At 38.3% G+C, this 13,680-nt stretch overlaps 1 protein-coding gene across 1 annotated transcript; it reads left to right on the top strand.

The window, feature by feature from the left end:
- Positions 1-3,999: 3,999 nt before the first annotated feature.
- Positions 4,000-4,383, top strand: LOC139451688 (uncharacterized). The gene has a single exon (XM_071233006.1). It carries the CDS (start codon positions 4,000-4,002, stop codon positions 4,381-4,383), a length of 384 nt encoding a protein of 127 aa, XP_071089107.1.
- The last annotated feature ends 9,297 nt before the right edge of the window (positions 4,384-13,680 follow it).

The following is a 13,680-nucleotide window of genomic DNA, read 5'->3' as shown; positions in this document are numbered from 1 at the left end:
CATTGACCAGAGAGTAAGGATGCCTGGATGCGACACTCATGAATATTGGAACTCTGGCAGGGCACTCGATGACATATATGAACATGATATTTGACAAGAAGATCCACACGTGTATTATGTTGAGAATCAGTTTCTTGCAGCTGAATTGTTCATTGAGGAAACACGCACATCGATTGTCATCACCTGTATTTAAGTGCCAATGTGTTGAATAGGTATTGAGCGAGAGGCGAAATAACGTAAGCAGAGACGACAATACGTAACTGGCACTGGCGATAGTCCAAAATACAGTTGAACCTAGCATTTTCTAAAATCAAACATTCAAACGGACACGACTATACTTGAGAACTTCGCGGTTGCCGCTGTGTTTTAATTTCATATAGCTTGATTTCACACACAAATCACGGCGTGCTCAAATAATCTTACACTAAATCAAAGTATTCGCTTAGAGAAAAGTGAATTCATCAAGTTTCAAAATGATATTTCTTAGCGCTTTAACCTTCATCGTCACAGGTGCCGTGACTCGACACATCTGGATATGGAAGAGAAAACTGTTTCATACAAAACTGTCTTGATATAATAGCACATGATATACATCACGTCGCGACCAGCACACTTACCAAAGCAACATATAAATCGTGACTTCCATGTAAGATGTGATGTCACACAGTAGGTCGTCATTGACTGGAGGCCGGGGGGCAATGACGGAAGTTGACCATCATCAATCAGCCATGATGACGGAACAATGGTTTGCCTCACACACAGTGCACTGTCACTCCAAGAGTTATTGCTTCTTCAATCATTGACATCTGTGACGACAACGATCTACACTATTCATGTTCAAGATTTTGGTATAAATATAATCGAAAATTGTCAATGCTATCATATCTTTGGTGTTCCATCGTTGAAGACACACATCTGAAGGTAAGCAGAATCAGCTTGATGTGAGATAAACTAAGTCAACTGGCATGTCTATTTGCAAGTATTTCTAAACAAGAGTTTTGAAGTGATGAAGAAATAGACAAGGAACTGGACATGTTACGAATTGAGAACAATAGAGCTCACAATTTACATGTATAGAAGAATATTCGTAATGGTATTTGGTAATGTGAAACAATTTAAAAAGTAATGGTATTACAGGAATCCTTATTCAATGAAAATTACGGAAAATAATGTTTGTACCAATCCTCAATATTTCTTTTCCTTCTGTATTAAGACCAGTCTACAAGTATAGTCTCGGTTCTTAGAGCCTCCGTCTATGTTGATCTGAACGACGACACGTATACGGCTCATCCTTAAAGAGGACTGAACTATTTAAACAACACTCTACGGCCATTTCGTTTTGACTGTGTAATTGTTGACATCGCGCGTCCGTCGTTTATACCAACCTTTGACTATGATTTAGAAATACACCCATGTTTGAAGGTGGCTAAAAGGAAACAAACAAGAAATGGTTATTCAATGGTGATGTATTTTGTACGTATATCGTAGTTGTGTTCTGGGCCTTTAGCTTGCAGTGCTTCGCTCTCTGTGTTCAGCCCAGTAAGGTTTAGATAACGTTTGTAATATTTTGGTCAAATTTTCAAGTACATATTTTCTTTTTCCGGCAGTTTATTTTGGCACGTTCAAAACCGAAAACGAATGTTAAAAATATGTATGAAGGCAGCTTATTTGGATGGAGAATTTTATTGCGTGGTATCTGTTCCATTTCGATCAGGTAAATCAAATTTAATTGTCTTGTTTCAATATGTTATTGCCTATGTTCATGGGAATTACACTTTTTATTTTTTTTACACTTACTGTTATCACGTGTATAGTAATGTCCATGCAAATTTATAATGTCACTATTTCAGAAGGGAAACACGGTTCCTTATCCTACCTCGTGCTTTTACCCGTGAAGATCTGGGGTAGAAAAGGTCTTCAGGAACCCATGCTTGTCGTAAGAGGCGACTATGTTTGTCCTAAGAAACGACTAACGGGATCGGGCGGTCAGAATTGCCGACTTTGTTGATGCATGTCATTGTATCCCCATTGTGTAGATCGATGCTCATGGTGTTAATCACTGGATTGTCTGGTCCAGACTCGATTATTTACAGATCGCTGTCATATAGCTGAAATATTGATTTGTGCGGCGCTAAATAACATACAAACCTCGTCCTTCACATTCATTTTGGAGTCACATACTCATCATTATCGGTGACCTTCTTCTTTCTCAGATCAAATATATTACCAACCATGCAATCAACAGTGATTGTCGCCCTTTGTCTGATTGCCTTGACTACATGTGATGCCTTCATGGGTTTCCGCCGTCCCATGTTGCACCGCGGGATTGGGCGTCGTGGCATGGGTAGATTCCGCGGTGGCGGCGGTGGCTACGGAGGTGGCTACGGCGGTTATGACGGATATGACGGCTACGACAACGGATATGGCCGAATGGGAGGCCCAGGACGATATGGTGGCTATGACAACGATAATTATGGAGACTACGGCCGTGACTCCCCTGATTTCGGCGACTACGGTATGCCCACATTCACCTGTATCTTTTGTTTTGCTGAAGCAAAAAACTTCCAACTTAAAGACATTGCAATTCGATTTGCAGGTTTTGGTCCCTGACTATGTTTTCTTGGTTTATCAGCACCATACCCGACCTGAGAAGTATCAACAATCCCAATATTTATTCAAAGAAGTAACGGTATTCTTTGGTAATGTTTAGATGTTCACTCTTGATAGTCATGATCATTGCTGTGTACGACTCTGGGCGCTATATCAATGTAGCAGCCAAAATGACCCTACTTACACTACACATTTTCACTTATGGACGTCGGGACCTAAACTGAAAAATGTCCCAAGACGATGAAGGATCGTCCATACATGGTTATGTACCATACGTGTGCTGCCATAAGTTTCACAGTCTTCTTATACCACTATTTTCACTTAAATGCAACACTATTTATACTATATTGCCGTATTCGTAATTATTATTTTCATTTATTAATAGGACGAGGAAGACGAGGGGGTTATTACTGAGCAGCGCTGATAGCTCGGAAACTTTGTCCTTGGCTGTTTGTTGGACGTTTGCAGCTGACATGCCTCTAGAAGATGCCAGCATCCCTGAAAGGCAACCCTGTCCGCTGTCCCACAAACAATAACACATCCACTTTACCTGGTCATGTATTGATGACACATCACATATTTTTTCCATGTTTTTTTCTTTTATTTCATTTTTAAACAATAAAACAGAAAAAAACTATATAACTTTGCCAGTGTTGTTTTTGACAATGTTTATATCACAGTGGTATAGAAGGGGGACATTGTCGCGTTGTCGTTCTTACAAAAATAGGTAAAAAGTGTCAAAATCAACCAAAGCGCGAGAGTGCGAAAATGCGACAACGTGACATTTTGCTCATTGTCACGCTGTCGCGCAGTTGAGCTTTGTATATTTGGTCGTTTTAGCAAAGGGCGTCAATGCGACATTGTTCAAGGTCAAAATATCTCGCATTGCCGCGTTTTTGTAAATATTGATACTTTTCGCTTGTTTTTGTAAGGGCAAGAACGCGACAGGTTTCCATGCAGTAGAGAAAAGATTCCATGTTCATGTGTACATGTCTATTGGATGATGTATAGACAAGTATGGAACAATGAACAATGACGAAAAGATTTGATCTTACATGAATTCGCCTGCACATTGATATCGTGTTCATCTGGCGGTACTGCTCCCAGTGAAACACTTGGAACATATTGAATAGTTCGGGATTGGATCATGATACTGGTTATATATAAGATAGATAAGTTGTTGAGGGTCGGCATCGATTTCAGTGAGGTTTACACCATCCTAGTCTGCTCGAGTGTTTTCTACACGATATTGGTAGCGGCGCAGTTAATACTGTTACAGACACACCATTCGGAACAAAACATTGTGCTATAGCGAAGCACTATTTCTTATGTCGTGTTACAAGTCTGGCTAACGCTGACGCATTTTGGTAACTTTCAAGATGTACGGATATGTATGACGTTGTTGGGAAGAGTATAAATAAGGGTGGTGATGCTGATGGCAAGAGTTCATATAAGGAAAGTGATGACGTTGTTGGGAAGAATCCAGATAAGGATGGTGATGACGTTGTTGGGAGGATTCAAGATAAGGAAAGTGATGATGTTGATGGCAAGAGGCCAGATAAGGAAAGGGATGACGTTGTTGGAAAGAATCAAGATAAGCAAAGTGAGGACGTTGATGGCAAGAGTCCAGATAAGGATAGTGATGATGTTGTTGGGAAGAGGCCAGATAAGGAAAGTGATGACGTTGTTGGGAAGAATCCAGATAAGGATAATGATGACGTTGTTGGGAAGAATCAAGATAAGGAAAGTGATGACGTTGATGGCAATGGTTAGCTGGAGGCAGGGTGCTCAGAGGTTTTTTTTACTTCTTTGTGAATTTCACTTTCCTACCGTATTTAGTGCCCTACCTTACATACATGTACACTATCGCGAACACTCACAACATTCAAACTTTACGAGCATATATTCTTAGTGCTTTAGCGTTACCAACGCTGTTTTTCGCTAATGTTGAACGGTATGGTGCTGGGTTTGTTGCGGGTTTGTAGATATAGATGGAGATAGTTTTGTTTGTGAGAGTGTAGGTAGGAATATCGATGTTGTGAGAATGTTTATATGGATGGAGGTGACGACGACGTTGTTTGTACGAGTATAGACAGGAATATATGGAGATGACTTTATAGTTATGATTGTAGATAAAGATATTTATGACGTTGTTGGTGAGACTGTAAATAAGGATAGTGGTGACATTATTGCCGAGATCGTAGTGTAGATAGGTATGGAGATGACGGTGTTAATGAGAGTGTAGATAAGGATAGTGATGACGCTGTTAATTAGAGTGTAGATATGTATAGTGATGACGTTGTTATTGAGAGTGTAGATATGAATAAAGATGACGTTGATAGTGAGAATGTAGATAAGGATAGTGATGGCGCTGTTAATTTAAGTGTAGATATGTATAGTGAGGACGATGTTGTTGAGAGTGTAGATATGAATAGTGAGGACGTTGTTAATTAGAGTGTAGATAAGGATAGTGATGACGCTGTTAATTAGAGTGTAGTAGATATGTTTAGTGATGACGTTGTTAGTGAGAGTGTAGATATGAATAAAGATGACGTTGATAGTGAGAATGTAGATAAGGATAGTGATGGCGCTGTTAATTTAAGTGTAGATATGTATAGTGAGGACGATGTTGGGGAGAGTGTAGATATGAATAGTGAGGACGTTGTTAATTAGAGTGTAGATAAGGATAGTGATGACGCTGTTAATTAGAGTGTAGTAGATATGTTTAGTGATGACGTTGTTAGTGAGAGTGTAGATATGTTTAGTGATGACGCTGTTAATTAGAGTGTGGATAAGGATAGTGGTGACGTTATTGCTGAGAGTGCAGTGTAGATAGGGATAGAGATGACGGTGTTAGTGAGAGTGTAGATAAGGATAGTGATGACGTTGTTAGTGAGAGTGTATATATGTTTAGTGATGACGCTGTTAATTAGAGTGTGGATAAGGATAGTGGTGACGTTATTGCTGAGAGTGTAGTGTAGATAGGGATAGAGATGACGGTGTTAGTGAGAGTGTAGATAAGGATAGTGATGACGTTGTTATTGAGAGTGTATATATGTTTAGTGATGACGCTGTTAATTAGAGTGTAGTTATGTATAGTGATGACGTTGTTATTGAGAGTGTAGATGAGGATAGTGGTGACATTATTGGTGAGAGTGTAGTGTAGATAGGGATAGAGAGGACACTGTTAGTGGAGTGTAGATAAGGATAGTGATGACGCTGTTAATTAGAGTGTAGATATGTATAGTGATGAAGTTGTTATTGAGAGTGTAGATGAGGATAGTGGTGACATTATTGGTGAGAGTGTAGTGTAGATAGGAATAGAGAGGACACTGTTAGTGGAGTGTAGATAAGGATAGTGATGACGCTGTTAATTAGAGTGTAGATATGTATAGTGATGAAGTTGTTGGTGAGAGAGTAGTGTAGATATGGATGGAGATGACGTTGTTGGCGAGAGTGTAGATGTTGATGGAGATGATGTTGCTGGTAAGTGTCCAGATAAGGATAGTGATGACGTTGTTGGTGAGAGTGTAGATGCTGATGGAGATGACGTTGGTGGTAAGTATCCAGATAAGGATGGTGATGCCATTGTTAGTGAGAATGTAGATAAGGATAGTGATGGCGCTGTTAATTTAAGTGTAGATATGTATAGTGAGGACGATGATGGGGAGAGTGTAAATATAAATAGTGGTGACGTTGATAGTGAGAATGTAAATAAGGATAGTGATAGCGCTGTTAATTTAAGTGTAGATATATATAGTGAGGACGATGTTGGGGAGAGTGTAGATATGAATAGTGAGGACGTTGTTAATTAGAGTGTAGATAAGGATGGTGATGACGATGTTGGTGAGAGTGTAGATAAGGATAGTAATTACATTGTTTGTGAGAATCAATAGAAGGATGGCGATGATGTTGATGGCACGAGTTCAGATAAGGAAAGTGATTACGTTGTTGGCAAGAGTCCATTTAAGGATGGTGATGACGCTGTTTGGGAAGATTCAAGATAAGGATGGTGATGATGCTGTTGGGAAGAATCAAGACAAGTAAAGTGATGACGTTGTTGGTGAGAGTTCATATACGATTAGTGATGACGTTGTTGGCAAGAGTTCAGATAAGGAAAGTGAAGGCGCTGTTGATGCGAATCAAGATAAGGATATTGATGACGCTGTTGGTAAGAATAAAGATAAGGATAATGATGACGCTTTTGGTAAGAATCAAGATAAATATGGTGATGCCGTTGTTGATAAGAATCAAAATAAAGTTAGTGATGACATTGTTGCTGAGAGTTCAGATAAGGATGGTGATGACGTTGTTGGCAAGAGTCCAGATAAGGTTAACGATGACGTTGTTGGCAAGAGGCAAGAGGCAAGACAAAGATGGTGATGACATTGTTGGCAAGAGTCCAGATAAGGATGGTGATGACATTGTTGATAAGAATCAAGATAAGGTTAGTGTTGACATTGTTGGTGAAAGTCCAGATAAGGATGGTGATGACATTGTTGATGAGAATCAAGATAAGGATGGTGACGACGTTGTTGATGAGAATCAAGATAAGGATGGTGATGACGTTGTTGGTAAGAATTAGGATAAGAATAGTGATTAGTTCTCCTGCCATGCCACGGCGGCATGTATACAACTGAGTCTTGATCAGATAATCTTGTGATGTTCGTAGTTGTTAAATTGTGCATAATGGAAGTTCCCCTCACACTAATTATTACATTAGCAATATAACATTCAGTGCCTATATACATGTACATTGCTCAAGGTCTGTGCATTCATATACATGAAAAACATACCCTACTAAATAAATGGGAGTTCATCTCATTTTGACAAATAATATCACGTACAAACGAAAACACAATACGATCGATCTTTATGCATCAAAGACTCAGTTTCAGGAGGTACCAGAATGGGCGTCCTCTGCACACTACCTGCTTTGTGTGAATGTAACACAGGGAACACAAAATGTGCATCGTCAAGATAACTACACTTTCAAAACAAACTGCGCAAAATCGAAGTTGCATTTTGTCAATAGTGAGATTCATCCTTTCCTATTCATGAAATATTCTGCGTGACATATTAAATCTATCGTGTGACCGCCAGGAGACTTTGGGTATAGTAACTAAAATAGCAAACAGGCAATTGTGGCGTATCAAGCACGTCACGTCACGTCTATGTATATGGCTTCATGGCATCCATACAGGCCTAACGACTGACTTGGAAATTCTTTTCAAAGATGAAATCGAAATTAGATGCATGTACCTAAAAGACCAAGTAATGTCATGTATCTATATGAAAACTTTGCCTCAATTTGTCGTGGAAGGATCTATTTATCCTGAGTTCGAATCCTTTACCAGCGTAATCTTAGGCTGTCCTCCCATTGTAAGCTGGACAAACGATTCGATCATTTCATCTGTTTTGATTATGCTCCTTGTCTAGCAGCTCATATCATCAATGGGAATGTTGCTGGCATATGTTAGTCGCAATACATGTCATGGTATTTTATTAACTAATAATGCATGATATAATACATAGTGACCAACACGTCCCATTTTAATTCTGGAAATCCAAAAGTCTACGGTCTTTGCCCAGTCTCGGTCAAAGGTATTTACAAAAATAAACATTCTGTTTTCATGGGAACATACCAAGGAAGAAAAAATGAAAAAAAGGTTCAAAAACTCAATACTTACACTATGTCGCCCATGCGCCTGCCCGTGGGCGAAGACTGGCCCATGGGTAGGCCCATGAGCAGGCCCATGGGCGAGAATATTTTCCTTTACACAACTCATGTTTTTGTTTCGCAAATACATATATGTGTATCTTTCAAGTATCATGACACAAAATTTAACTCATTTTAACTTAATTCAACTATTTTATAGCGATTTTAAATATTTCGCCCATGGGCGAGAAAAGGGTTTGGCCCATGGGCAGGCCAGTTGGCGAGAATATTTTCCTTTACTTAAAACTCACGTTCTTGTTTCGCAAATACATATATGTATATCTTTCAAGTATCATGACACGAAACTTAACTCATTTTAACTTAATTCAACTATTTTATGGCGTTATTAAAATATTTCGCCCATGTGTGCAAAGTATATTGTATCATGTGAAATATACTTTATATTATATCATTACATTACTATTTAAAAAGGGCCTTTGGTTGGATGTTTCCTTTACAGAAGTATTACAAATTTCACCTGTTTACATATTGCAACGATCTTTAATTAAACCGGCCTTACCTCTCAAAACGTTTTGACAGTTTATCATACGAATTCATGTGCGTGTACACCAATTCATTGGAGTTATTTTCCAACACATTAAAGTTTAGTTAGTTTCTTTTTCATTTCCCATTTTATGTCCCGTTGATACATCACACTGGGAAATTAAGTGACACTAGGTATGCAATATACAGGTACGCGTGTGCGTATTTTAATGGAAACAAAAACCGATTCGTCTCTCATTGCATGACGTCTGGCTGAATATCTCACATTCTAACGACATCTCGAAATAACTATTTAATTATATGTGGTGTCGAACTGACCAAAGAGAGTTATGTTTACAGGCGATTGAGGAAAACTTGAGTGAATATTATAACACTAAAGCAACTTTCAAATGCATTGTTACTTTTGGTATGAAAATGGTAACAGTTCAGAAAAAAACAGCCTTCTTACGTTTATTCTGTGTCGGCCTTATTTACAGGTGATTCTACAATACCTGCTCTCGGTCAATTACGATCTACCACACCACCCTGTCCATAAGAGTTATGTAATCGGTACGCAAATATATTTGATGCGGTGTCAGTGTGGAAGGAGTTTGAATTACGTCCGCAACTGGCCACAGAAATCCTCAAAGTATAGTACCAATCAACGAGGTCAATGTCGTACTAATAACCTAGTGACGCACGTAACAACGACTGTCAATCTGTCTGCTACAGCTACCATACTATCATCCCTGTCACAACTGGCATATTAACGGCTCATTCAAAATAGTAATTGTAGAAACGTCGTTAAGAGACAAACGTAAGTCGTATACAGTCCTCATATTTGATTAAAAAAAGTAAGTACGTCAACTGGGAATTCAACTGGATGTTACCTCCCTTATATCAGCTAACAGCCCTGTTTGTGAAAATATGTTCTAGACATAAGATTTAAAGACAAATAAAATCAATTGTAAGACCGCATAGACCATAAAACCGAATAAAATATGTCTTGGTATCATCTCTTGTGTATTAGATGATGGTAATGACCTGAAATGTTATAACGTTAGATTAGGACAGAGAAACATTAAAGTGTTTTATAATACGTTGGCAACATGAGCAATAAGATGTAGCAACATAAATATGCATGGAATAGGTAAAATGGTGAACACAAATTGAAATAGATTTTAATAAAACATTATTGTACTAAATAACTTGCAAAAGCGGTGCCCAAAATTGTTTGACCGTGTTATGTGTGTTGTAGGCTGACGAATAGCAAGTAATTGTCATGCTGTACGCATGGTTCCATATACAAATTCAGATATACAGCCGGTATGAAACTGAGAACTGAGATGCAAAGTACAACCTGCATTCACACACGGAAGCAATATACCTGTGTGTATGCCCTCTCCTCTGAAAAATGTATCACTAAATTATTTGCATTGTAATAAATATAGTAATGATAAAACTTGGTAATTTGGTAGGTCTCCGACAGATATGATTTTCAGGTTATCTTCTTGTTAGAAATTTCACATGTCCTCTTATAGCACTGTTCCTAAAATAAGGCAGTTTCTTTTATAGGGTATAAATAGTTTATTCGTCTTGTCACGCAGTCATTTTTACTTGATCGAATGATTTCCACGAAAAATTCCGACAGTGAGTTTTGTATTTTTATATATACATGTGTTGTTAATTGTAGAAGATGCTTACTTCACCGTATCTCAGAACGCAAATCTGATAACATTCAAACATGTAATTAGTACACAATTAATTGTAACATATAATTTCCTGCATAAACCTTTTTGAACAAAAAGCCTACATGTATACTGAAATTGGTGTCCACTGTTAAAAGGCTATTAGTGCAGTCAGCCATGGTAAATGGAGAGACAATAATATGATGATTAATTATAGTCAGTTGCAGAATAAGCGGTATAAGTGTAGTCATTTATACATATACACATTACACATATACAGATGAAATACACGATATGATACAGTGCAAGAACAAATTAAGATACGGTTTCCATTAAAAATAATTATAACTCAACTGGAGTTGTTTTCTGCCGGGCGTAAGTTCATTGTTTGACTGAGCACACTTGTGTCGGGGTTGTGATACTTTCTTCTCTTTGTTGGCAGCCTGCCACCGGCCTGAATTTTGAGAAAGGTCTCAGCATGGGACTGTTAATTTTTTCTTAATGATGTCTACAAGCTTACAAACTTGTAGCTGTTCGGGCGGTTAGGACCAAACTTTTTCAGCTCAGAGTGCCACTCTTCCCAATATTAGTGGTCCTGGAACCCATAGTGTCAAACAGGTTCTGCACAATACGTCCATCAGATTTTAGTGTTCAGCAACATTGTAACTGAATTTCAGAACTCTGGCATGATATAATAATTTCGAAGATGGACGAGGGGAAAGGCAGACGCACGTGGATTTACTCTCAGGTTATTATTGTCTGGAGTTCACATTTTTGGGCATTTCATATACTAATTGAACAGAGTTCACCTGCAACAACAATAACAACGACAACAACAACCAGGGTGAGGGCAGACAGACAGACAGACAATTGTTTATTTATGTCTCACTTCTGTACAACATACTACATACATATATACATAGAACATAGATAAAAGTACAGAATCACTCAGTATGAGTTATGAGAGACGAGGTCACATAAAAATAAATACAAGTAGAATTTATAAGTGGTAAAATATATCACGAAGGTAAATCATTATATAAAATATTCTTGCGTTTTTCGAGTTAAAGTTTGCAGGTTTTTGGCCGTTAGAAACAACAAATCATCATTGGACATAATAAAACAGAACTTATCAACATCAGATAAAACTTGAAAAGTAGCACAGAGATTCGTACACGTAGTTAAAAGTCTATCAGTAATGTTTTTATATACCTGCAGAACCTGCAGAAGCGCTCAAAAATAGTTCCTGTGTGGACATTTTACTGAGGCTTTTTACTTTTTGTTTTGAATATAATACCTGTCCTGATGTTTGGCGCCATAGTATTATTACACCAATCCTGAAACCAGATGCCGATCCCCGAGACCCACTTGGATACCGTGGGATCTCCTTAATATCAGTACCTTGTAAAGTCTATTCTGACATTTTAAACACACGGTTTACAAAGTGGCTTGAACGTAATACTATTTTGGCCGATGAGCAGAATGGATTCCGTAGAAAGCGGAACACTGTAGAACATATATACTCTTTATATTCTGTTATTAATAATAGGAAATCTCAAAAACGCTCTACATTTGTATGCTATATAGACGCAATGAAGGCGTTTGACAGAGTAAACAGGGATTGTCTCTGGTACAAATTACTTAAACTTGGTGTTAACGGAAAATATTTTTCTGCAGTGAAGTCGTTATATGATGGCGCTCGATCCTGTGTGTCCCTTAACGGATACTTGACAGAGGATTTCCCTGTGTACAGTGGAGTGAAGCAGGGCTGTGTGTTATCACCGACACTTTTTTCCGTGTTCATTAACGACTTGGTTGAGGAAATTAATGACCTGCACTGTGGTGTTGACTTCGGCGATGATTCTATGCTTAGTTTACTCTTATACGCCGATGATATTGCTCTTATAGCCGGCGACGAGCACTCATTACAACGAATGTTAAATTGCGTTGATAACTGGTGCAGACGATGGCGTCTTCAAATTAATACAAAAAAAACTAAAATTGTCCATTATAGACAGCAGTCTGTTACGCGTTCCAGTATCAGTTTTCACTGTGGAGGAGAGAATATTGAAATTTGTAATGCATATAAATATTTGGGACTTTGGCTCCAGGAACACCTAGATTTAAATTTCACAGCTAAACAAATTGCTAAATCTGCTGGAAGAGCCCTCAGTGTAATTATTAGTAAATTTAAATTAGTTGGAGGAATGACCTATGATGTTTTCAGTACTTTGTATGACAATCTTGTACAACCTATCTTAACGTATGGTGCAGCAATTTGGGGAACCAGAGAATTTAGTTGCATAAATGCCATCCAAAATAGAGCGTGTCGCTTTTTCTTGGGTGTAGGAAAAACTACTCCTAATTTGGCTGTAAGAGGGGAGATGGGTTGGTCATCGATTATCACTAAACATAAAATCGAAGTTGTGCGTTTCTGGAAGAAGTTGAATTCAGCTCCCCCGCAGAGAATTATAGCTCGTATCAGAAATTGGTCTCTGTCATACCGAAAGTCCTGGGACAGCAGAGTTGTAAGAATGTTTGGTTCTTTTGATCTACCATTTTTGGATCTCTATAATATTGGTAATATAGATTTCCAAATTTTGAAATCAAAACTGATAGAACTTGACAGAGAAAACTGGTTGCGTGGAGTTTGGAATGACACTGGCCATACTACAGGCAATAAGCTTAGAACGTTTAGATTGTTTAAAAATACACTGAATGTTTCATTTTATGTACGTCATATTCTGGATAGATCACGGCGAAGCACTTTAGCTAAACTTCGCTGTGGAACTTTACCCTTAGAATTAGAAAGAGGTCGTTATACACGCCCGAAAACCCCTGTTTCTGAACGCGTCTGTAAATTATGTAACGGCCAAACTGTTGAAGATGAAGTTCACTTTTTGGTAACGTGTGACTGTTATAGAGATCTAAGACTTAATGTTTGGCAGAAAGTATCCCTTATTAACCCCTCGTTTATTACCATGTCTCCGGCAGACCAAACCGTATTCTTAATGCAGTGCGACGAACTGGTTAAACCACTTGCTGCATTAATCTTCACAATGTATCGGAGAAGAAAATATATAAAACAATAAACTGGGTAGTTGTGTACGTGTGATAATTCTTATCATCTATCATGTTTTGCTGTGTTGTAGGGTTGATGTGTGGGGGTGCTGTGGGTTG

The sequence above is a fragment of the Haliotis cracherodii genome, unplaced genomic scaffold, assembly GCF_022045235.1.
Source record: "Haliotis cracherodii isolate W230 unplaced genomic scaffold, xgHalCrac1.p SCAF_9, whole genome shotgun sequence".
In the NCBI taxonomy this organism is placed as follows: domain Eukaryota; kingdom Metazoa; phylum Mollusca; class Gastropoda; order Lepetellida; family Haliotidae; genus Haliotis; species Haliotis cracherodii.
The sequence above is the reverse complement of the archived record's forward strand: the minus strand, read 5'-3'. Positions and strand labels throughout refer to the sequence as shown.